This window comes from Ips typographus, linkage group LG2 (genome assembly GCF_016097725.1).
Source record: "Ips typographus isolate SLU linkage group LG2, UJ_Ityp_2.0, whole genome shotgun sequence".
Taxonomy (NCBI): domain Eukaryota; kingdom Metazoa; phylum Arthropoda; class Insecta; order Coleoptera; family Curculionidae; genus Ips; species Ips typographus.
The window spans coordinates 23,552,283-23,579,404 of NC_138423.1; the positions used below are offsets into that span (position 1 = coordinate 23,552,283).

General features: G+C 33.6%; 1 protein-coding gene across 8 annotated transcripts in view; it reads left to right on the forward strand.

Moving 5' to 3' along the window:
- The window catches only part of LOC145724359 (multiple PDZ domain protein-like), a 93,873-nt gene that overhangs the window by 61,611 nt on the left and 5,140 nt on the right, over positions 1–27,122 (forward strand). For 3 of the 8 annotated variants that reach the window (XM_081972574.1, XM_081972577.1, XM_081972575.1), the window contains 8 exons: positions 17,440–17,636; positions 20,802–20,896; positions 23,789–23,858; positions 24,838–24,897; positions 25,934–26,038; positions 26,144–26,215; positions 26,681–26,861; positions 26,917–27,038. In XM_081972574.1, the coding sequence (XP_081828700.1) occupies positions 17,440–17,636; positions 20,802–20,896; positions 23,789–23,858; positions 24,838–24,897; positions 25,934–26,038; positions 26,144–26,215; positions 26,681–26,861; positions 26,917–27,038 (902 nt within the window). Of the gene's footprint in view, positions 1–17,439; positions 17,637–20,801; positions 20,897–23,788; positions 23,859–24,429; positions 24,585–24,837; positions 24,898–25,933; positions 26,039–26,143; positions 26,216–26,680; positions 26,862–26,916; positions 27,039–27,122 lie in introns of those variants that run through there. The other 5 variants (XM_081972576.1, XM_081972581.1, XM_081972578.1 and 2 more) reach the window with 4 other exon arrangements.

The following is a 27,122-nucleotide window of genomic DNA, read 5'->3' on the forward strand; positions in this document are numbered from 1 at the left end:
AGAAACACAGTTCGGAAGGACAGTCAGGGACAAAATCGCTGATGAAACCCTCTTCTAGTAAGAAAATGTTTGATTTAAGTACATTTTTGGAATCCCCATTAAATTTCCTATTCAATAGCCAAAAAAAAACAAAAATCATATCGGTACAGTCATGGTGAAAAGTGGTGTCAAAGTTTGAATTGTTAGAAACACAGTTTGAAAGGACAGTCAAGGACAAAATCGCCTGTAAAACCCACTTGGAATGAGGAAATGACAGTTTTAAGCACATTTTTGGAATCCTCATTAAATTTCCTATCCAATAGTCTAAAAAAACACTAAAAAATCGAGTATAGTCAGTTAGAAAAACAGTGTCAAAATTTGAACTGTTAGAAACGCAGTTTGAAAGGACAGTAAAGGACAAAATCGCCTGTAAAACCCACTTGTAGTGTGAAAATGACAGTTTTAAGTACATTTTTGGAATCCTTATTAAATTTCCTATCCAATAGCCTAAAAAAAATATCACTAAATTCGGTACAGTCAGGGAGAAAAGTGCTGCCAAAGTTTGAAAACACAGTCAGCGACAAAATCGTCTGTTAAACTCACTTGGAGTGAGAAAATGACAGTTTTAAGCACATTTTTGGAATCCTCATTAAATTTCCTATTTACTAACCTAAAAAAACACTACCAAATTGAGTACAGTCAGAGAGAAAAACAGTGTCATAGTTTGAACTAACAGAAACACAGTTTTTAACAGCACATGGAGCTGTTAAAATCGAGCGAAAGAAAACGGCTGTGATCTTGTTAATTTTTGAACTTTGACAGTTGCAAATTCAATTTGTTTAGAATCACGTAAATGTTTTATTTAGTTTGATTTTCAAGCCGTTATGATCGAACCAACACGTGACACTATGATTACAAAATCACACGGAGACCACGTGACGTTTATTGGATCATAACGCGTTTGGAGCAGAAATCAGTCTGCTGTCATGTGGTAAAAGCTTTAACTAGTTTGTATTAAAAAGTTTAAAGTTTTAGTTTAATAAATTCCTTTCAAACTGAAATATTTTAAGACCCTCGTGTTATAGATACAAATAGCATGTACTATAGGCGCGTAGGGCTAAGGTAATTAGCCCTTTGTGAGGTAAAAGCTGTCAGCTAACCCTATATACAGGAAGTTCCACGACGTAGATTTAATCTGTTTAATAAGTTCTTGGTGCGGCAGAGCGTTTGGCGAACTTCCTCCACTAGCTGAGACACAGTTTATTTGTCAATACTGTAATTGGATCGAATTGCTCGAGCTGAATTTGGACAGCCCTTGTGAAATGGAAAACCGCAATGCCGCCCAAAAGGCCCTTTAGTTAAACCTGGACTTGTTAATTGTTTCGTTTGTTCTACCCTATTTCGATTCCATTTACACAGTCTTATAGATATGGGTTTGCCCTACAACCCTCTGTTTATGACAAGTATACCAAAACAGTAGAGCAATCACAAATTACGAACAGTGCTGTGGTTTACTCAAATACTGCAAATGTGAACCACCTTACCATTCGAGAGCTTTATTCATGAACGTTTTAGACATTTTTCTTGTTTTCTAGTAAATATCCCTTATATGAAGAAATAACGATTTATCCAAAAAAAAAGTATTCAACCTGTATACGTATATCAAACCATAAAATAGAGTTTTACTTTTACACAGGGTAGTATAAATAAGAGATATGGGGTGTCAAAATTGTATCTTTTTTATTATTTAGGAATCGTATGAACTACAGGATTGAGCGTTTGTATACATATTACAACTGTTAATAAATACTTTTTCACATTTTACTAGAATTTATTGAATTTGTGTAGACTTTAAGGTAGTAATGGTTTTGCACCTTAATTCTTAAAGAAATTTTGAAACACAAAATGAATAATTATCCCAAAAAGAATACTCTTAGTTCAAAGTGCTCTAAAGCCAAGTTTTCGCAAAAAATGGCTTTTCATAACCAAAAACTTTCTATCGGAAAACTTGTATGAAAATTTTCGCGTGCCATTTTCTACCCATAACGAAATTTTTCAAGACAACAATCTAAACTTTTAAAAAAGTTTTTCAGTGACGCAACTCCCTTTTAGAAGTTTAGCGTGGTTTAACGCAAAATCCGAGTATTTCAACTAAATTGGGGAGAGTTTGCGCGCGATCGAACCGCATGGACTTTTCCCGAGGAGGAAAATTTCGGGCGCGATTTTCGCCAGTACGAAACGGGTCGCGAATGCGGTTGTGTACGGGAAATTCGCGCGAAAATGCGGATAAAACGACGTATCCACTTTTTGTGAATTAAAATTTGTATAAATTTTCAATTAGTTTCAGGTAATTTAAGCTGGTTTATTCGAGATGACACGTTTTTGCAACTATTTAACGAGAGGTCTTAAAATGCTTTGAAGTGAACATTTCCCAACTTTGTAAACAACATTTTATTGACGATAAAAAGTTTTAACCCGAAAACAGTAGGGAATATTGTAAATCAAACATTTTATTTATTTTTGCTGTAGCTAAAAATACTGTTATTTTTCCGGGTGATCCTGTAAATTTTTTTAACAAGGTGTCAGTTTTCCCTTAACCTACACACAAAGGGATAATTTATTTTTCTAGAAAAAAACTAAAATGGTGGAGATATGAACCCGTGTCTGAACTGGCGCAAAAAAAGAATTTCCGCTTTTACGGGTACGTTATGATCCGGAAGCGGGTCCATCAATAATGCCGATTTCCGAATAAAAACATTCGGGGGCGATTTTTATGTTTGCATTACATGCGTCCATAAACATGGAAGAGTGAATCGGGAGAAAGATCTCCACGACCCACTTTCGAAATGTTAAAGGTTAGTGGGGTAACCGGGTGACCTAGAGCGGTGGTGCAATGCCCCCCAAGTTACCACCAAAAGTTATCTAGTACAGTAGTGATAATCAGAATTTGTTTTTTTTTTTGGTAATAAAGTAGACTGGCGTAACAGCTGAGAAAGTTACTGTTTAAAATTTAAAAAAATTCTTAAAAGAAAAAATTGCAAATTTTCAGTTAAGGTGAAAAATTATGAAATCTGACCTTACCACCCTAAATCTATTATTATGTGAAGTCGGGGAAAAAGTTAAAATCTAATTTAGGAGAGATGTTCAGTGGCGGATCCAAAAACATGTCAAAGGATGAGCTTCGGTTATCAAAAGTGTTCTATTACGTCACGGAAGTACAAAAATAATTTTTACTAGCATTGGATACGATTAACAAGTAAACTAACAAAACTAAGCAAAAGTCAAAAATATCACATTTAAATAGGCAAAGATGCGTATAGTAAAAATCAAAGTGAAATGGGATGACGTATTTAAAAGCTAAATGTTTTGAATTGTGACATTTGCCTGACTACATTGTTACGTCATCCCATTTTACGATTTGTGTCCTCGAAAACAGTTGAACATAAGATAGGTTAGGTTAGGTCATTCAAGTCGTTTTAAATTTTTGAAATTTGCTTGAGCTTTTAACAAAACGCCGAAACGACTGTCATGTGTCAAAACGCTTTGCATTTAAATAATTACGTATTTACGTGCTTTTATATTAGTAACAAATGAAGAACTCAGTTAACAAACGTAAATTGTCAAACTAAACATCAACGACAAATCTAATTAAGCTCAAAATTTTTGATTATGTTCTTTAACTCAAAGAAAAGTACCCAGTTGTTTTTTCCTTATTTCGAAATGGTATTGATTTTGTGTGTTTTCACACTGTTTTAATTCAAAAATACGATCTCAAAATGGTGAAATAAGATTGAAATCAAATTGAAAAATTGCAAAATTCATATTTCAGAATGTTTTAAATTTCAGTATGATTCTAGTAAATATTATACAGGGTGTTGCATTTAAAATAAGCAAGTTGAACCTTGTAGTGTCAAAAAACATGTCCTATTAGCAGTTTTTCTTATTTCGTTCGATTTGTTTTGAACACCCTGTGCTCCAATTGATATTGGATTGTTGTACAATTATTATAATTAAAAAACGAATTATTTTTGAATTTTCAGATTTTTCAATTTTTTCCGGAAAATTACCTAGTCTGAAAAATGTTGTATACCTAACTTCAACACTTTTCAAAATAATATAAATTTTGAAAAAAATATTATTTATAAATTTATCCCTTCTGGACAACACATTTCCGGTATAAAAGCTTTCGGTAGCGTGACATTTCTACTATATATGGATACAGGGTGATCAAAAGACAATTTAAAGGGCTACAAATTGGTATATTGAACCACCCTGTAACTGTCAAAATAACAGAGTTATGGGCTGTCACAGTAAAAACTGTCAAAATCAAACGACTCAGTTTTAACAGTAAATAACTCACTTATTCGACGTTTTAGGTAAAAACGCTATACAGGGTGGTCAAAAGAGAATTTCAAGGGCTACAAATTGGTATATTGAACCATGTTATTGACAATTCAATGGAGTAGTTTACAGGGTAATTCAATATATTTTTAACATCCTTGTAATTTGTTTAATTTTCATTTTATAAAAAAATACCAAATATGAATCTTGTAGATATTTGCATATACTTTTTTCCTAAATAATCCATCAGTATACAGGGTGTCCCAAATTTGAGCAAAAACCAAACTTATAATTTTTTATTCGATTTTTGGAATCTATGTCAAATTCTAGGTCTACTTGATGTAAAATGTTTGTATCGATATTCAATTGTTTTTGCTCCAGCAGCCTTACTTTGACCACCCTCCTCGAAAGCAGAAATTCCCAATTTGAGGGAAATTTTGGTGCACTTTTCCAGAAAATCCTCCATAACTCGCTTATTTGAAACACACTGTATAAACACACCGTATAGCAAAAGAAAGCTTATAAACGGGGCTATCACGTGACGTTGAGCGGGCACGACTTCCGTCGACGACGTTCCGTTTAGCCGCTAGAGGGCGTCAAAATTGACTCTTTTGCAGTTTTGCTCAATATCTCAGGAATCTTTCAGGTTAGAGGTCTAAAATTTTGTACCACAAATGCACCTCGATGGGATACAACTTTTACCTTCTATACACTTTTTTGGTAGCACGCACCGTTTGAAATTAAAAAAATTAAAAACTAGAATTGTCAAGAAATTTGAAGTAAAATTTTTTTATTTTTAAAAATAACCCAACTGTCTAAATACCTTCAAGTTAATAGTACAAAAATGTAAAAAACAAATTATTTTTATTTACGAATATTTTCTGGAAAAATTTCCATAAATTTAATTTCCCGAAAATTTTACATCCCTGGTTTAAAGTTCAACTTTTTGCTTTTAATAATTATTATACTGATCTTTAATATTATTCCTCATTATTTACAAGATGAAGTTTTCGTTTTCTTATGTCAAACGCCGTTTATGACAGTTTTTCAGTTATTCTTTTAACAGATTGTTAGTTGTCCAAACCTGATTCTAAATAATCATTTAAATCAGCTGAATCATAGATTTCTTACTACATTCGTTGCTTTTGATTGTATGAACCCGCTCTAAGTATTTTATCAACTATTCAATGCTTTTGTATAAACTATTTATTGTACAAAAATGTTGTTATTAAAATCAACAAACACATTTTGAGTTTCAGTTATTACCAACCATCCTTTCTATGCAATATCGCATCCAACAACCATTTCCATACATCTCTGAAGATAAAGTTCCATCATTAAACGTCAGAAATCATATTCGTGCAATGGCAAGTTAGCATAAATCACAGCACTGTTAGGTTGTGATTGGTCGAGAACAAGGCTGTTTTTCTTACCAATCACTGTACTGAAATTTACTGTCCACGTAGACTTACCATAGGACACCGTTGAATTGTTCAGGTTAGTATACAGGGTGATCAGTTTTTATTAAAATAAGAAACATTTATTGCCACATTTCTTATAAAGAAAACTTTCAAGCCCCATCTGGCAACTTTGATATTTTACGTAAACCCATTTTGGATCAATCATTTTAAGTTCCTTTCTTTTATTGAACATAAGCGCGTCATAAAATATGATATCGCCGTCAAGGTTTTAGCGAAGCACAAAATTTATTTGAAAATTTAAGACCGGAAGTTTTACTTCCACGGTTCGTGTAAATAGGTCACGTGGGCTTTACTTGAAACCTGACGCCCTATTGCCCTTCGTAAGGGATGAGTCTATTTTATGATAAATTGGCAACTACTTATTTTGTCAGCCACTTAAAGTAATGGCTGTGTGTGTTTGATAAGATTTGGAGCATAGTCAATCGCTTATAGTCAGGTAAACATGAATACATTTAATACTAAACTTTTAGGACTACTAAAGGAAAAAAAAACGTTGAAATAAAACGTTTTACGCATTTGATTGATTGTTTAGGGGGTGCTAAAGGTTTATTCTCGCATGCCGGATGAAAACAATATACTTTCTTATAAAGGGCGCCTTATTGGGGAATTCACGCGAGTCCATTGTTTCGAATTGCGTGATTTGGTGCAATCAAATTTCTCTAGGGACTTCTGCGTGCGCGACTCATCAAGATGACTTTTACATAATCCCGAAGCAGTCCTAATTATACAATTTCTTTAATGCATGCTTGTTGATTAGTATAAGAAAAATATATTGACGCACTGATGAACAGGTGGAGAAAATAGATGGCCAACGCATGACGTTTTGGACTACATCATTTACACAGGTAGAGCTCGAATCAGATGAGAAAAGGCCACCGCATCATCAATGACGCAGTTTTTAAAACTATTTCTTTCTCCTTCTACAGTTGCCGTCGCATTAGATATAATCAGAGGCGTCCTATTAAAATATTCCCGAAAATATATTGTTAAGCGGTCAAAAAGCCACTTGGCAACGTAGTACGGTTTTTACTTGGACACAATTAAAACAGATGCGGCAGCGGCCAGGGACATTTGGACCTTTTTATATGCTTTTACTAGCAGGCACTCTAAACGGTGTTGCCAAGTTTAAAAAAATGTAGTGGCGGACAGGGAGACTTAGGGGGTTAGGTTAGGTTCCGTTTTAGTCTGGTGTTTTGGTTGTATTGTTGATGGTCGCAGTTGAAGTTCACATAGTGTTATGAATAAAAAACGTTATTTTGTCAAAATGTCTTTCAAAAAGGTTGGAAAGAAAGGTGTTATCATATACAGCCAAGGCCGTGAAATCGTCAGTAACGTCTTACAATTTATGAAGAAAGAAGCAGAAGGAGTTTCCATTCCTTTAAAAAACTTGTTGTCTTTTATTTTCTTTATTAAAAACGACGAAAATGTTTCATTTTACTGATAAAATAATAGCACGCCACTGACTGGCTGCAACAACTTGGAAAGTAACGAGAGCAGCAATATTTAAAGCGAGACGTACAGAGATCGTGACATCATCGTTTGATGACGCCTGTGGCCTTTTCTTAGCTGATTCGAGCTCTAGAACTCTCAGAACTTAAAAATTGTATTTCAGTATCGTAAATTTGATTTTAGAAAGCGTGAGTTGGATTTCAGATTAGTCTCTTGTATTTCAGAAAAGATCTGTTGGATATTAGAATAGTTATTTTAATTTCAGAATTTGTCACGTGTATTTTGAAAAAAGTTATTTCTATTTCAGAATTTTATTATGTTTCTGTGTGTTTATTAGTCCATTTTTTTAATTTAATATCAGCGAATTGTTCTATATGTAGTAACAATTACGAGTTACGCCAACAAGAATAACTTTGTCAATGAATACAATGTTTACATCCAAACTGGCATATCTTCATTTGGTAAAAATTTTAATAACTTTGTAACAATGACAGCACAATTACCTTTCACAAATGTTAGTATGAAGATTTCTGATATACAACTTTAATTTTCCAAATTACAAATAACCGTGTCAAAAATCCGACTGATCTTTTCTGAAATTCAAGAAACTGTTCTAAAATACAATTTGCAATTTCTAAAATCAAAGTTATTATCTAATATTGAATGTACCGTTTCCGAAATACAAGTGATATTTCTAAAATCCATCACATGGTTTCTAAAATTCAACTGATGCTTTCTAAATTACATATGTAATATCCGAAATATCCGTTAATAAGAGGATGTTTGCTTTTAAATTATGTATGAATAATTTTGATAAAAAACGTCAATATATAATTACTACTAAACTAACTCTTTTTGGATGTTTTTGGCAACGTTGTAAAGCTAAGTTTTGTGACGTTTACCAACTAGTGTAAGTTGTATCCCTTTCTATCAAACGTCATTGAAACGGTATAGCAATGCTCTAATTTTTAACCTAACCCTACAAATACAAACGTCAACCTAACCTCCTAACCGCAACAGATCATTTTGAGTCACCTGGTTTTGACACTGGCTTTCGACGGCAGCCATATTGCCGGGGGGGCAGACAACTGAATTTAGCTGTATGGATTTTCATTGTTATTTGTGATCTCATTGTTTGAGAGACACTGTTAAAAACTAAAAACATCATCTGTGCTTTTGGAAAGCCTGTAAAATATAATGTTTTTGAATCATTATCTTTAAATGACTCTTCTGACAAGCCAGACGATTTTAGTTTATCTTGCAATGTATAATTTTTTGATTTGCAAAATTGAGATCTGATAGACAATTTATACACAGCATTTTGTTCACTTTTCAGTTGGCTATTGTCATCAATTTGTTGAAGTTGTTCCAAGTAAGATACAGATACTTCTGTAGATGGACCTGCAGTGGGTTCCCTGTCCATTTTCATAGCTAACGTGCTCTCACCACGCTCATCTTCCTATATAAAGGGTCTTATTACAGATAAATGATAACTTTTGTACAAAAACTTACTATTATGAGACGTTTTGTTTAACGCTTAACTGCTTGAACATGTCACTATACACTTTGTACATTTTGGGTTTTGGTAATAATATATATCCCATATTTACAGAAGGAACCCAGTCAGGATTGTCCTTATCTTCCAATTTGGCTGGTTTGCCTAAAAAAACCAAACAAAACTGACACAATACACAAAAATTAAAATAATATTTTATTTAACCATACTTCGTTAGATGCTGTACTAATCGAAGATTTCTATGGTTTACATTTAACTAGTGGGTCTGTATGCCCCCCGGCAATATGGCTGACTTACGTTTGACGTTTGTGACGTCACCTCGAAATGGTCTACTGGTACGTCAGCGTCGTAAAATAATGTCATCCAATAGCAACGCTCAAAGTTAGCTACGTCATGATGCACAATTTTTTGTCACCCCATATCTGGGAAATTACAGTACGGAGAGAAAACTGGAAGAAGAATGTGTTTTTCTTTCTATGAGAAATCGGAAAAATGCAGTTTAATTTGTTGCGACGCTTATCTAAAAAAACCTTGTAAAATGAGCTTTGATGATATATCTTGAGACTTTTTTCCAATATTTGGACTAAAACATAAATTACGGAGTGTTTTAGATGTTTTATTTACCATCAGCTGATGTCGCTGGTTTTGCTTTTACAGTAGAATTTTATACATAGATTTGATCAATCACAACCTATAAACAGTGCGGTGATTTACTTAATTACTGCACATGTTCGCTTACCATAAGTATGATAATATGAAAAACAGATATTTGACGATGAAAAACATGTAAAACACACAGGTTAGGCATTTGGTACACATGCTCTGTAGAAATCTCAATCCCATCACATTAAATTTTTGCTACCTTTGTAAAGCGTTTTCCCTTTAAAATTGGAAAGCCGATCGTTAAAATGACCGTCTTCTTTGTGCTACAAAGCGATAAGAAAAAGGAGTTTTCAAACAAATGGAAATTGCGTTTGACAAAATTTCAATTCGTTTGAATGGATGCTATAACTGCGGTTTAAAAGGGAATATCCTGTTCCGGGTGCAACGATCTTACGGTCGTCGTAACCCCTTAACCTCTAACATTTCGAATTTGGGTCAGGATTTCGTTCATTTATTCATCCCCTATCGGGATAAAAAGAAATAAACAGCCCTTTCAGCGTCGGAGAAGAACATAAACGAGAGAAAGAGCTTATTAAGACCGCGACGGGCGAGTATCTTGAATAATCGCGGATCTGTTATCCTAGAGTTTTAACAAGGAAAACCTCTTTCCCAATTTGTAAAATAAACATTTCGGAATGCTCCCGCCTAATGGCTTTCAAAGCCCGGGAATAATATCTCTATTGTCGGCTTTTCCACTTTGGTAACGAGATTTTACTAGAAGGCAGTGCAGCAACGCTGACATTCTTGCATTTACAACATGTCAATCAACAACCGACTTTGTCAGTTGTTTTAACTTTTCAACAACGCTAGCTTTTAGTAATAAACAGCCCTCCGTCGGGAGCATGTGTTCCGAATTTACTATGCAAATTTAAAGGGAGAATGGGAATTGCAACTTCAAGGAGACAAGTTTAGAGGACAAAGCTCTCGCCTCTTCACCTATAACATTTCCTTCAAAATGGGTCAAGAGAATAAGTGATGGACTGAAATTACAAATACCGACCTAAATAAATATTTGTCTTCTGTTAATAAAATTGTTATAAACAATACCAAAAAAATGGATATTTTGAAAAATCAATGGTATTTTTCAATCGGCTACCATAGAAAAACCGTGTAACGGACAGAGAAACGTAGGTAATTGCATGCGCGGGAGAAAGACAGAAAACGAAAAAAATATCAAGTAGGCCATATTTTAGCGCGCTGTTGCCAAACGCCGTAAGTAAGTTTGTCGAGGGTATTGAATACTTACGGCGTTTGGCAACAGCGCGCTAAAAATATGGCCTACTTGATATTTTTTTCGTTTTCTGTCTTTCTCCCGCGCATGCAATTACCTACGTTTCTCTGTCCGTTACACGGATTTCCTATGGTCGCTTTTGGATTCACCACACCTGTATAATTAGCAGGGTAAAAAAGTTGATTGAGAGTTTTACTTATGCCCGTTTTTGTAGTCCTTAACCGAGAGTAACAGTACCTTGAGGCCACCTCTTTAGGAAATTATAGGTTATGTTGCTCCGTATTGCTAAAGTATTGTATAGTAGACGGCAGTAATTCGGCCATTACACGTCATCGGTGAGTTTGACGTTTTCGTAGTTGCGGGCTTTCGCGCTCTCTTTCTCACACGCTATTATTTAACGGACGCAAACAACCGTGACCTCCTCGATTTCGATTTTTAACGAGTTGGGTGCGTTGTTGCCAGATTGTCAGTTTGCACAGTTTACTGTTTTGGTTGTGATGAAAAACTGATTTTAACTTTTTAACAACAAAAGTTTTAGCAATTTTTAAGGGGTTTGGAGAATAGGCAATATTGACTGATATTGTTATTAAAATCTGTTAAAAAACCTGTGTCGCTTTCTGTATAAGAAATAAAAAAGTACAAAATTTATGTAAAAATTTTTATGAGAATGATGAATTAAAGTAAAGATATAGGTTTGTAAAATTGTCCATTATAGATGAAGTTCTGAAGATTGAAATACAGAGTGTCCCTGAAATGACTGTACAACAAATTTTTTGGCATGTTTTGACCTAAACGAAATCATTTTTCAATGAGGAAAAATAATAAAATTTACTTGTGTGGCTCGTACAAGAGACGAACAAAAACATACGAAATAACTTCCAATTAGCTAAACTTTATAACAAATAATCAAAATGTTTACTCCGAGCTGAAAATAATTTCAAAAAAGTTTTATAATTTTTTTCGTCTAGCTAATTGGTAATTATTGTGCATGTTTTTGTGTGTTCCGGTTTGGAAAACCGTATGTCTGACAATAATTATCCAAGAAACAAAAAAGTTTCAAAATAAAGGCAGCCAGTAGGAAAAAATATTGAAGTAATTGAGTGTTAACAAAAATATAAACTGTTATTTACGATACACAAGTAATTTTTATTATTTCCTCGCATTGAAAAAATATTTCGTTTAGGTCAAAAAATTTCAGAGTATGTAGTAATTTTTGGTCCTAAATCACGTAAAAATCGATAAGCGCTTTTAAGAATTATTTTGAAAAAACGATATTAATTTGAGAACTTTGGCGCCCTGTAGCGGCAAAATTAAGCAACTTTGGATATAGGTAAGTTTGCTTAGATCACCTTATTTTTGACCAAGAAATTTGTGATTAAGCGTTGTACGGTCATTTCAGGGACACCTTGTATATTTACACTTTTTACACAAAAACGAAAAGTTGAGATAATGTGAATTCCATTAATTTTTTGAACTGGCCCAATTCAAATTAAATTTTAATATACAGCGGTTCATCTTTTCTTGTCTAACTTTACCTAAACCTATGGTACAGAAAGAGAAAGTAATATACTCAATCCAGTTTTTAGTACTAAACCTACCTACCCTAACCTTTTCGGATACCCTTGAATGTTTGTTTATTAGTCTGTTTTATTTATAAAATACAGCAAAAAGATTACTTTAATCGGTAAAATATAATCGGTTATATTCCAGCCAGTTATGTATATCGTTAAGCCACATAACAAAATGGGATGTAAAAACTTTCACCAGCGATTTTAGACCCCACGTCGTGCGGTAATTGAAATTTACCTCACGTTTGTATAATATTATCGTCTAAACCGTGGTTGATTTAATGACGTAAAGTACATAACCTCCGGTACAAAACAATTGCCTTAAACCGTTCCTCGTAATACGGTTTACCTTTAAAAGACGATTAAAATCAGGAGCGTTAATGGAGACGGTTGATGTGTAAACAACACGGCCGCTTTCGTTGTTGTTCCAGCTTAACGGCAAATTAGTTCCGGCTTTTGCTGTTTAATATCGTAACACTTATATTGGCCGCCGTGGGGGTTAATTTCCCACAACAGATACTGGAATTACTCAGTTACGTGATGTTTCTGTTTTATTTATTAAGGATGAATAAATGAGTAATGAAAAAGTAATCCTAGCGGTGGGATACTAAAGAATTACTGATCAAATATGGCACAAGCTGGCAACTCCGCAAAATTGACTTTTGCGCTTTCAATATTGTGTCTAAAGTGAAAACTGTGGTAATAATCGGTTGAATTGGCATTTTTTTAAAGGTCTTTTATCAAGAAAATCGCAACTCCTGTTGGATCGTGGTTGTAATTATTGTAAGTAAACAAAACTAACCAAAAGTACGTAGGGGCTATCCCAGGACTAGCGACGTAATAACTGTCGTTCCTTGTCTATTAGTTGTGAACTGATTGAGACGAAATGTTCTTTAACCAATCGTTAAAATTCGGGGAAATTCGGCGTTGGCGCTGTCCCCAACGCCATGTAAAATTCATAATTTTGATTGTTTGGCGTTTGTTGACAGTTTCTTCAAACTTTTCCCGTTGCAACTTAAATATTTATCAATTCGGTTATTATTTTGTGTGAGTTGTATTTGTGTTTTTCATATTTTGATATTTTCGGTAACTGAAAATGTCTAAACAAGTCAGTGAAGAGCGAACAGTGGCTGATTTTGCGGCTGATAGATGTTTCATGGGACATACAGAAAGTTGCTGCTTACCTTACTTTGCAGGTTTACAATCAAGAAAATAACACACACAGTCCAGAATCATTTCCAAAACCAGCCTGCACAATTCAAATAAGGTAATTTTACGACTAACTAACGACACTGATTTAATTTTTCCGCTCTTGTTATATTTTGCTTTTTACCAGCTTAACCTCACTCTCATGAGTCTTAAGTCTTGTCAAATCACTGTCACTGTCAATGTCAATTGTTAATCAATATGTTTCTATCCTTTACTAACCTTAAAAACACACTGATGTCATGTTGCCAAATACTTTAGTAAAAAAGGTATTGATAGACAAAACAATTTTCGCAAATACCTACTACACATGTTGACTTACCATAATTCGCTAGTTGACTATATAAGGCATGTGCATCATGTGACCTTAAAATAGCCTGCAGTGTTTAGGTCACGTGCTTTAAGCTGCGGTTGTAAATACACTGCTCTTACACGCAACTAGAAGTTATTTAACATAAAAATGTTAAAACCAAATTTTCCGATTAAAACTGTATGCAAAAATTAAATAACAAAATGTATGGGAAAGCCTCGTTCAATGTGAACAAAAATACCCGCTTTACAGCAGAAAATATGTTTACGTGGTTTTATTCATGAATACCTATAATTAGTTAATATTATACAGTGTGTTCCGCTTTTCATGACTACACCCTGATATTTTATATCTAAAAGTTAATAAAAATGCGATTTTCTTTAAATTATGGTGGTAATTGTATGTCAGAAAAATGAAGTATTTGGCATAATAAACATTTTTAATTACCATTGGCGTGCGGTGTTGGAGGGGTAAAAAGGGGTTGATTTTTCGGAAAAAGATTTTTGCGCCAATTTTAGTTTTTCTACCAGATTTAGAATCAGCCCCAAAAACCCCATAGTCCATATTTTTATGATCTGAACAGCTGATTTTAGCATAAACAAAATTCTGCTTTACAAATTTATTTTTATTTGTGATAGCTAAATTACAATTTAGGTAATTTATTACAGTTAGGTTATAAGATTTTAATTATTATAAGACAAAGTTGTTTTGTTTGATATTTCTAAAACCAATTTTTTACCCAATATGATAATGTAGTGTCCAGAATTAAAAATTAAACATTTCAAATTCGGGTAAAACGTTATCATTTATCTATAAATCATAAAATAAAGTCAAGAACTAATGACAGTCTGATAAATTACAGTCCTAATGATATCAATGATTTGAATCTAGACCCATTTTCATGCGACTTGGTTTCCAACTGTCGCAGCTGACACGGCAAATATGAGTTTCCAACGGGAAAAAAAAAAACATAAAAAAAAGCGACTTTGCAACGAACAAGGAAAATGGGTCAAGTGTATTTTCTCGGGAAAACTGCCTTTCAGGAATGTGTCGTGCAAATGACTTCGTTTATCTGCAATTTGAACGGCGAACAAACGGAGTCAGTCGTTTGCTTCTGCTTATTGTTTCGTTGACGAGTCGAAGAAAAACTCGTTATTTATTTAAAAAAAGAAAATGATAATCAAAGAAAGAGGGTTGTACATAACTGTGACGGTTATTTAATGTGTCGTTGAAGCAAATCCCAAAACGACTGAGGTGGAAGTTTCAAAAATTTACGAGGGTGAATAATGTATTAGAGTGGCCGGGAGGCTTACACCCATAAATATAGCGAAATACACGCCTAGTAAATCCAAGTCCTTGTCACTTTAATGCACGTCATTTAAATAACTATTTATGTAACCAGTTAAGAAAAGTCTGATTTTAGGGGTTTCATTAACAGGTTTAAAACACACAACATAATAAACTGGAACACTCTTAAAATGATCAACATATAACTTGGTTATGTAACTTCTCACAAGATAAACAATTTTCTGTAAAACCACAGGTTTCTGAGATCTAGGTATAGTTTTGGTTGCTGCATCCCAGTGCATAGTTTTGACCAGAGGTTTGTTTGTCCTCCAGGAGATAATTAGTTGGATAAAAGTGAATATTGCCTGGTCAAAATGGCGGCTGGAGGACATGTTTAGTTTGATTTCCCGTTTATCTACTATTGTATGTAATAAAGTTTTTTTTAAATCTGCAGAAAATCTTTCCACGTTTTTCTGTTTCTGAAGTTAACAAATTTTAGACGCCCTCTACTACTCCTGACAGTCTGTCGGTATATTTTATGGGACACCCTGTATATCAAAATTGGAAAAAGTAATTTCGCCAAGCTGGTCGGAAGTAAATAATCCTAAAAACGAATGTGGTGTAACTAATGCCCGAATAAATATCCGCGCTAATGTACAGACCCCTGCGAAAAACAATTTAAAAAGTAATTTTTCCGTGCCAGATAAAGCGGAATTGGAAAATTATGTGCATTTGCAAGCTTCTCATCGCGAATAAACCGGCATATAAACTGTCTAATTTAATTCTTTTAAGCATTTAGCTTAATATTCTAGGACGGTAATAAGTTAAAATGGCCAAACCTAACAGACTCTTAAAGTGACAGTTTTGAAAATTTTGATGCGCAAACGGTACTATCATGCTCGGTGAGAACTTTAATAGAACTGAAAAAAATCGAGGCATCAATATAATCAGTGTTACATACCCGCCTCTGGATTGGTACCACCACGGCGCAGCTGGTACCAAACGCGCACCTCGGTAGTGCTGGCGGTTATGTTACTTGCACAATCATGGAACCATGGAACCCATAGCCGAGGACCAGGAGACAGAATATGAACTTGGTGAGTTAGTTTTGTTCGTCAGAATGAACAAACGTCAGAAGGCGTTATATGATCTAAAAATCACATGACATCATGATTACAAAATCACACGGAGACCACGTGACTTTTTTTTGTTTGCAGACATGTCATAAAAAATTTAGCCCTTGAGGATGAGTAGTCATTACACTTAAAATTTTGTATATAACTTTGGAGTGCACAACAGTGTTCTAACCTAGTTTTCTAAGTTATTAGTGTTTTTTCCATTAAAACTCTGTCTTGAAAAAAGAAAGTAGAAATTTTAGGCTACATTTTGACGTTCGAATGAACCCTCTCGCTGTGATAGGGACCAAGTTAGAAACTGTCAAATTATGACATCTTCAATAAAACTTGTTTGCAAAACAGAAGGAAAGTGACAGTTTGGGGATTTTTTTATTTCGACTGGAAAATTAGAGTTTATAGATGTGGCAATACTGATCTCCACTTGCTCTGGCTACCACTCTATTAGTAAAACGGAAGACGTTAATGATGAAAGTCAAAACTTAAATTTATTTTTACTTTGAAGTGCAAAAATTAAAGTATTTAATAGATTGATCAAGGACAGGAAACTTTTAACTTTTATAAGCTTTGCTCTAAAAAGACAATTACTTTAGAAACAGATTTTATTTAGAAATAGAGCAATTTTTGTTAAATTGAGTGTTTGGAATTGAAAATTACGGAACCAATGACTACGCAAATAAGCCTCATAGACAGTATTTATGTGTTATGCAATGTTTCAGTGTAGGTATAGTAGGAGTATAACCAATTTTCTGAATAAATTGGGAAATTTGTCTTTAAATAATTTAATAATTTATGACTGTATCGGGATTATTTCTTCAGTTATGGAGCTCCAAGGAAGGCGTCTTAAAATGAGTCTTATATCATCGTAATTGGGAAATTTACTGGGGGAGGTTAGTTTATAAGTAAAAGTCTTAAAATGTATAATGTGTTATTTTTATTATTATGAGTGTAAGTTACTAGAAAGCGTAGAAAAGTTTAGGCTGATACTAGAACTAAACAAACTTTTTTAAAACCAAACAGAACCAACAAGTAAAATTTAAAATTGTATTAAGAGAGCAGAAAACATGAAATTTCACAAATTTGTCAAGAAAAATGTCTGAAATCCAATTTTTACCGAAAAATTGAAAATTGTATTAAAAGAGCAGAAAACATGAAATTTCACAAATTTGTCAAGAAAAGTGTAAAATATCTCAAAAATCAAAACTGCAATTTTGACTTTTTTATTTTTGCAAAAACCTAACTTAACCTAACCTGAAAAAATACTTTTGGTTGCAGATAAAGTAAAAAAGAAGTACGGCAACTTAGGACACAGCATCCACATGGTGCAACTGGAAAGGGAATCTGGGGGACTGGGGCTCAGCCTAGCGGGCCATCGTGACCGGAGCTGCATGGCGGTCTTCGTTTGCGGCCTCAATCCGAACGGAGCCGCTAGCAGAACCGGCTTGATTCAAGTCGGCGATGAAATTCTAGAAGTAAGTTAACCTACAATTTGTTTATGTTGCAAGTCAAACAATTTAAGCAGCTTTAACCGCAGGGTGGTTTTACGTTCATATTTTATACCGTGGAAAATTGAACTTAGGACATTTTTGACTCTCTCTCTTTAATCGGCTTTACTGAAAAGATTTAGATAATTTCTTCTTAGGTTCTAGGATTTTCCTTGAACCATTCGGTGTTTTCTAAATTCGGGCCTAGTTAACTTACAATTTTATCCTATTATAAGAAAATAAGATAAAAACTAAACAATTTCTGCATTTATAGACGAAAGTGTATTTTATATTAGTGTCCCAAGTTTTGTTATGATCGGTTTATTAGCAACTGGAAAGTCCAGAAACTTTGTTCCTCTGACGTTTGTTACAAATTTTCCAAATAAAATTATTAAATTAATACTTTTGCTTACTAAGTATCTGTTTAATTAACTTGATTTACTCCTTACAAGCGTTACCAGATGTTGCTAACTTATACTTTCATAAATTGCATTTATTGCTTAATTAAGTTTCGTAATGCAAGATTTATGCATTAATTTTTCGAACTGAACATTTCTCTAATTTAATTTTATTTATTATTTTTTTCAGATTTAAAATGATGTGATCGATTATACAGAAAGTTTTTATTAGAAAAATCTAAAAATTTGGGTAGCCATCACTTTCGGTTATACCTGTAGTAGGTACTAACTTCTTTAAATAGAGCATCCTGTATATTATTACATTTTTGGTTTCTACGACAAATTTTAGACATATTTCATTTATAATCTTCGTTTTTCTGTGTTGTCCTTTTAAATAAGGTTGATTCAAAAAGTGGGTGCAGAAAAACGTTAAAAATAATGACACGGGGTGGTTAAAATTTGGCCTCAAAAATGAATTAAAAAAAAATGCGACAAATTTTTTAAATAGAGCATCTCTAATTTTATATTGTTTTCACTTTAAAATTATTTTAATAAGGTTTTAATTTAAATAAAAATGTATACTTTTTGAAATAAGATAATTTTGTTTGGATAATAGCTTTGTTTGGGTTGATGATTCTGAACTGTTATCGAACTGATTTGGGCCATCTGCATGGATGCTGGACTACTGATTTACTGGACTAAATACAAATTATCGTGCAAATGGTCTAAACCCATATTCCAGACAGTTCAGATTCATCAACCCGAACAACACCAAACTAGGCGGGACATGCGTATAACATTTTTAAAGTCGCACATTTGACGTCACCATTGTAATTAATATTATTGCCTGTCAAAACAAACCAAAAGAACTGTCAAATTACGTCATCGTGACGTCAAATTCGTCCTGCACACTTAATGGAGCTATAAAATAATACTGCATCAATATAGTACATGCACATTGCTTGCATGACAAAAAATCATATATTTGTGATTATTTCAGAAAGTTTCTATTTTGAGAAAGTATTTAGACGAAAAACAAAATTAAATTATAGAAATTACATTTCGTTTGAAAAACTCGATTTTTTGCACTTTTGAGGCAATTTTTGACTACCCCAAAAACTAAGGAAAAACCGATTTCCTGGATACGAAAATAACAATCGTTTTAGGTATTTGCAAATGCCAAATTTCACATAAAATGGTAAATATCTCAGAAACGGATACAGATAAGTATATAACATTATGAAGTACGTCTCGAATTCATCGTAAAATTTAAAACTGTAATAATATACAGGGTATTCTATTTAAAATAAACAAGTTGGCACTTACTTCCGGTATAACCGGAAGTGCAATATCGACTTAGTAAAATTTGTATGTTTCTACGAAGGCGTAGAAGGGCCACAGACGTTATTTTTCTTAAATTTTTACTTCAAACTCAGAAATTAACTAAATTCCGACTTCAAACTAGGAAATTTGGTTGCAATGTTGTCAAACTGACAAATTCTACTATTTTGGTTCGAAGAGTGTTTTTGCAATGTTGACAAATTAACAAATTCTACTAATCAAGATCAAAGAGTGTTTGCAATGTTGCCAAACTGACTAATTTTACTAATTTGGGTTGAAGAGTATATGCAATGTTATCAAATTGACAAATTCTACAATTTTAGTTTGAAGAGTGTTTCCAATCTGTCCAAACTGACAAGTTCAACTAATTTCTTTGAAGTGTGTTTGCTTGCAATGTTGCTAAATTAACAAACTCTCCTAATTTAGATCGAAGACTGTTTACAATGTTGCCTAACTGACAAAATTTGGTAATTTGGTTCAAAAGTGTCCTTGCAATGTTATCAAACTAACAAATTCTACAATTTTGGTTCGAAGAGTGTTTGTAATGTAACCAAACTGACAAGTCCGACTAATTTCTTTGAAGTGTGTTTGCAATGTAGCCAAAGTTAACAAATTTTGTCTAATTTGGTTTGAAGAGCTTTTGCAATGTGACAATGTAAATTTTGAGTTGGAAGTCGGAATTTAACTAAATTCCGAGTTTTAAGTCGGAATTTACCTAAATTCCGAGAAATTTAAGAAAAAAAATGTTTGTGACCCTTCTACACCTTCGTATGTTTCTTTTTCCAGAATCGATCAATATTCTCAGAGGATCACCTTGTAGTAATAAATTTTTCATTGAAAATGAAACTTAACATTTTTCGTTGGATTAAACTTAAGTAAACATTGAATGAAACGTACTGATGGAAAATCGCAATTAACGGAGTTATTTATCGCTAAAATTAGAGCAACATTCTAGTGTATATGTTTATGCGCGTATATCAAAAATTTTTCAAACAACCAAGATTTTTTCTCGCAAGATAAATCCGATGATGCGTGGGCGGGATAAACCAAACCCAAAAGATCCGCGTTCGGCAGTTTATTTTTAGTACTGAAAATCCGGACCGGCTAAAAACTATCCGCGGATTCTTCTAGTCGTTCCATAAAACAATGATCCGTTCCTGATAAGCTCCGCAATCGTGTTGTTTAATACACAAAAGTCGCGCAGCTGATAATTATCGTCGTATTTCCGTGTATCGGTCGTACCATTAACGTGCAGTACCGAATGAGAAGTACCGTCGCAGTATCGCGCGAACACCTTCCGCAGGTCGGCTGAGATTTTCGCCACAAACCGTGCAAAATATGATTAGGAATTTATGAATTTCTTCTTCAGTTGTGTCAAAGAAAGGTCAGTACCGATTTGTTTTCGTTTTTCTAGGTGAACGGGGTCGTACTCCACGGCCGGTGTCATCTGAACGCTTCGGCGATCATTAAAAGTTTAACCGGACCAATATTTAAAGTCATCATTCTAAGGTAACGTATTGGTAGTACATTAATTCATCGTAGAGTACTCGCGCTTAATTATTTAATTTGTACGGTCGCGTTCATTCATCTTTGAATAGTTTGTACAACGGGCTGATGATGATGGCTCAGAATGTAAACAAAATGGTAACGTATTTTTGCTTACGCTGATTTCGGGAAATTGATTTGTCAAACAAAAGGGGGATTAGCTGAAAGCCGTGTGTGACATCAAACAGATTTTAGATTATACGGTTTGGTGTGATTATCTGACACCTACGTCATTCAGCGCACTTTTTATCATCTTCGTTTATATGTAGGAAGCACTTTTTGTATACAAGCTGTCTTTTTTTTCGTTCTAATAGAAGTTAGTATTTAAATTTTGCTATTTAGAAGTTAGTTGCGAAAATAACATCATTCAGCAATCCGGTCGAGAGTCAAAATGCGTCACGTGATTATTCGGTATGCAAATATCAATAATGTCACGTGAGCAATATGTCAAATAACTTTACAGGAAACTCTCCGAGCTTTAAATCTGAGCTAGAAATCGGAATCGCTATAGCGATATTCTTAACCAAGAAAAAAACATTTAATTATCCGATTTTAAAACGTGAAAATATGACAAACTGTCAAATGTCGTCTGACCTACACAGCGATTTGTATTAATTGACGTTTAACAGTTTCCAAAGCACTTTTTGAAAAAATACAATTTTTGTTGTTGTACAGGGTGTCCGGATTTAGTTTGTTTTGTCAGGAAAACCCCATTTTCCAGATAGTTAGGAAAAAACTAGTGTACATGTTTAGAGTTTGATTTTTAAAATAAGATGAATCGCAAAAATGACCGTATTTTGATATCTTGCCAGTTTGCGGCGCTAGATGGCGTTTTTCAAATTTCGCCCATTTTGAAAACTCCTCACAACTTTTTTGTTTATCAAAATATCGAAGTGAAACGAAAACATTCTTAAGGCACTCTTTTGCTGTGATTCCAGCGGCGTGCTTGGTTTTTTGCTAATGTCTTCCTTTTTCTCAAAAATGTACCTAACTTTATTTTTTTAAATTGAAATGACAGTTGGCTACAACTTTAATAAAATGTCCATTTTATGCCGTTTACTACAATGCAAGTATGTCTATAGTTAATCTTAAAAATAACTGAGATATTACACTTTTTCAAGTTGGCTTTGCCTCAGGTTTTGACATCCGTTGTCAAAAGTGACGTTTATTTATTTCTTGTTGCTTAAAATTTCTGCGTTTTTAACTTTGGAGTCAAAGATTCATTTTTTTCGTTTATTTTATCTTGTATTATTTTCTACCATTAATTTAAAAATTAGTTCTTTAGTCAGATAGTTACTTTAATGTGTGTGAAAATCGGGGTGCAAATATTTAAAAGGTAATTTGTTATTGGGTCTATCTATTGGGTCTGTTACTCATTGGAAGTTAACTTCATATTTCAGTTAATTGTAGGAATAACTATATCCCTACTTACATCTTAGTAAATGTCTAAAAAAAGCATGCCACTGGAATCACATTGAAAAAGAGCCTTAAAAATGTTTTTGTTTCACTCACATATTTTCATAAACAAAAAAGTTTTGAAGAGTTTTCAAAATGGGCGAAATTCGAAAAACGCTTTCTTGCTTCGCAAATTGACAAAATATCGAAATACGGTTTTTGTCATTAATATTTTTACAAAAATTGAGCTCTAGACATGTATACTAGTTTTTTCCTATCTGGTCGGGAAATGGAGTTCCCTGTCAAAACACACTAAATCCGGACACCCTGTATCTACATCACGGTGCTCAAAAACACAATGACAGATGAATATATTTTTTATTTTTCCATAATTTTCTTTTCGAAAAGATTGCGCTTAACTTACATAACGGCAACGTCGCAACTATCACAGAATAGGTCACGTGTTTTCAGTGATGTTTCAGCGATTTGTTTGAAAGTAATTTAGACCGTAATTACAAATTACTTTTTTTTTTTTATTTACGACCAACTGTCAAATTTCGTGAGAACTGCCGTATTCGCTCCATTCGTGCTGTAATCTGTAGTTGACATGCAACCAAAAAAGTTGATTCAGATGTTAAAAATAGCCTTAAATAAGGCTCAAAATTATCTTATTGCGGCTTATTTGTAATGATTACTAGAATGTACAAATTATAAACGTTCAAAATTATGCTTTTTCTTGCGTTTCGACTTCCATCTAGCATCTAGCGCACTCAAATATGTATTTTAAAATGTGGAAAACTGAATGCAAACCTCAAAATTATTTTAAGAAGTACTTTTAAATGCTTTTTTAAAGATTGTAATAATGGTAATGCCAATGGTAATGCTCTTCAAATGTTAAAAAAAAACAAATTACTTCACTGCTTTTAAAAATAAATCAAATTGGCAACGTTGCGGTAGTACTCCGTCATTTGCCAAATGTAGTAGTAAAACGACATTTGACAGTAGACAGTACTTGCATGTTTGTTTACGTTTTAGACTTTTTGCATTGGAAGCTGTTTTTGTTTGCGGTGTATTATTTGTATGGTGTATTAGGAATTTTTGTTTTTCTTTTTGTTTATTTCATCTCCTCATCACAAAAACGAATTATTTGCAATATTGATACTGTAATCAAAGTGATTCATTTAGTTGCTTATCGTAGCAATTAATAATAGAAGTGAATACCTATCATTTACTTTCAACAATACTGATATCCTAGAACTACAGTCAAAGTTCATATTTTAGCATTTTTTCCTAATTTATTCGTGGCGCTTTTGCCACGTTAATGTAACCTGTAGCACCTGTGTTAGATTACTGTTATGTGTTAATCGATGCTCACATTTTTGTGTCCACACTACTTGTCCTTTCGGTAGCTTGATATGCTTTGTTGGTGTCCAGTTAATTTATATGTTTGTGTTTTTCTAGGCGGAAAGCTGCTATCAATGATATTGCCGTTAAACCCATCACTCAATTTCCAGTGTCCCTGGCTGAAGAGGTAAGTCATCTACATTCATGTAAACTTCCCATATCCAGGTCTTTTAGAAGTATGTTTGTTATAGATAACTGTTGTATTGATAAACTTGAATGCAGTCAACAGTCAGTTTATTATGTTTGAGTGAGTGTGGTGGTTCTGTTTTGATCAAGTTAGGCAAGCCAAAACTGAAAAAAATACTAAGCTAAGGCACATCCATCCTGTATTCCAGTATCTCATATCCTTATCAATTCACCTAGATTGGATAATTACATGTAATTTACCCAAGGTCATCACAAACTGAACAGTGTAAACTATCCACATTTATTACAGTTTGGTTCTTGCTGAACATTGTTCAGGGAAATCCTACTACCATTTACTTACATGTAGTGCACTCTTCAAATTGTAAATGTTTACCTTTCAACCATAATTGTTGTTACACCTTTTGGTGTTAGTCTGTTGCTTACAGTGAGAAAATATGCTTACACCTCAGTATTTGACTTTTCAACTCTGTGCCAGGTCATGTTTAATAAGTTTCTGCAATATCACTATGCAATATTTCGTTTTAAACTGAAATGTGGTGTTTGGTTTGCAGGAGTTTTCTTTTAAATCTTGATTCCATTTTGAGGTTAAAGTTAACTTTAATGGCTCACTCCTCAAAAGAAGACAATGTCAAAATTGTATTATATCATTCACTTTAAACAATTTGTGGATACTTATTTGCTGCCAAAACGAAGAAAAGCTGCACAGACCAAGGCAAGTTTACTTTTTGTTCAGTATAAATCCATTATTGTTTGACAGGCTTTATTTGTTATTCTGTGCAAAATTGGTTCAGAGATTGACTCATTGTGTTATTTAACATAAACTTGCAGGAGGCTAAATCTGTTTGGATTTTCCTTGTTTTTGTTTTCTTTTGCTAAATTCAAGTTTCTCTAAATAATAGTGATTGGACTTTTGCCCACAGTAATGCTGATAACTAAATCAACCAATTGTTTTATTTCAGACCTCAGTGGAACATTTCAGTGCCAACTACCCCAATGTGCGCAGCCTGGTTATTAAAAAGGTAAGATTATGCTTATTTATTTCTTGTCTTAAAAGGTCATAACAGGTGGGTAGTCTGATTTATTTGAGTTATGCAGTGTTTTATTTTAATTTAGTATGTGTTAATGAACATACAGTGTATGCATAGAGTATGGAATTTGATGTATGCATTTTTGTGTCAAATTGCAGATACTAAAAAGGAAAAAAGTAGTAATTCGTATAAGAAAAGGTTTCTATAATGCTTATTAATATTTTAAACTTTTTTTAATTTTGTTGTAATATGAGCAGTGTTACAGATAGTGTTTACTTTAACACTGCTCAGGTATATCGTTAACATTGAGAATAGTCAACTGTACCAAATAGCAAGGTTTTAACACTTTTAACTATAACATTGAAATTTTAAAAATTGTAAAAACATTGTTTTACAATGTTGTTAAATAGATTGTTTTTAAGTGGTACTTCTCTACATTAAACCCTGTATTTCCACAAGTTTAAAAAATTATCAACAATTATTGGAACATAACCATTAATAACCATTAACTGCACCAAAAGTTAGTTAAGGTGATGATTACTTTCAGTCTTCCTCCAAGTAAAAGAAGAAAAATAAACAACATTTTGGAAGATCACTATTCAACTGTGTTATGGCTATAAATACAGAACTGGAATTTTGATAAACTCAGTTTTGCATTACTCTTTAGCTTAGTTTATATTGGTGGTTGTCCATGTTTATATTATATTAAACACAACAAAAAATTATGTAAAAAAATTATCTTAAAGTTTAACAAACAGTTTCATATTTTCGTATTACACTGATAGTAAGTTAATCTTTTTTCCTATACTGTTCAGCCTGTTCTCCATTCCATACTCTATGTAAGGGGTGGACCAAGTTGCAATTTTCTTATATGTTTCTAGACCAGTTGGTGTTTGTAATTTTGTTTTCGATTTTGGTATATTATTTAACAACCTCCTGGTCTATTTGCATTAGAAAATGCGTGTGGACCCCCCACACTATAGTATGAGTATTGATGTGTAAGTGAGGCATATTCCTTTCTTTAAAGCAGACGGCTCAGAGCCTGGGTATTATGATAATAGAGGGCAAACATGCTGAAGTTGGACAAGGCATCTTCATTTCTGATATTCAGGAAGGCAGTGCTGCGGAAAAGGTACTGTTGCAATTATATTGCATGGCAAGTTTGTTAAGCTTTAATTGACAGTATCGATTTGTTTTCGATTTGCCTCAATGTGTTTCTTTTTTTGTTTTTTTGAAGGCTGGCCTTGAAATTGGAGAAATGATCCTGGCGGTCAATAAAGACTCTCTAGTTGGCTCCAATTATGACACGGTAAGCATTATACTTTTGAAAATTACTGGGGGAAAAACATACTAAAGTTAGGGCTTTCAAAACGCTTAATCACCCTATTAGGGGTGGAAACTCATTAGGCAAGCATCAATCCTTGGCAGATCTTTGCCCACTCCGTGATTGACGATCCTATATTATAGCCTTAATAGAGAAAGGGGATAATAAAAATCAAAGACTATACGTATATGATAGATGTGGGCAAAAAAGAGCTGCTAGGTCATTTAAAATCTAATATAGCCCACATTGAATTTATTATCGTTTTTCTGAACTTGTCGATAATGCAGATAAGGCGAATAATTAAAAGCTTCCTACCCGAATTGATATGGACAATCTGTAAGCCATTTATACAGCGAATTTAGTTTGGAAAGTTGCCAGAATGCAAAATAGTTTTTCATGGTAATATAATTTTTTTTTTCGGCGATTTTGAATGTGTGTCGTTATTTCCAGGCGGCCAGTCTGCTGAAAAGAACAGAAGGTTTAGTTAATCTGGTGGTTTCCAAGCCAGGAAAAAAAGACCCTGCTAGAGCTCTCACCCCCACCCCTTCGACGCAAACTAATAGCGTTGGAGATGGTAAAACCGCCTTAAAGACGTCTACGACAACGTCTAGGCCTACTACACCCGTACCTGGTTGGTTAAGTTTCTTTTTTTTTTATCTAGTTAACTGAAATTTGGATGTTTCCAGAACCACCGGCGGATCCGTCGACCTGCTCCATAATACCAGGCAGGGAAACTGTAATAGAAATCAACACCAATAATGAATCCCTGGGGATTGCATTTATTGGAGGGAAAGACACCATCATTAGTGTAAGTTGTGTTTTCTTCAATTTATTTGGGGGAAAACCCCGTTTGTTTTAATTTATTTTTAAAGTGTCTCAGTTTGTAAAGTAA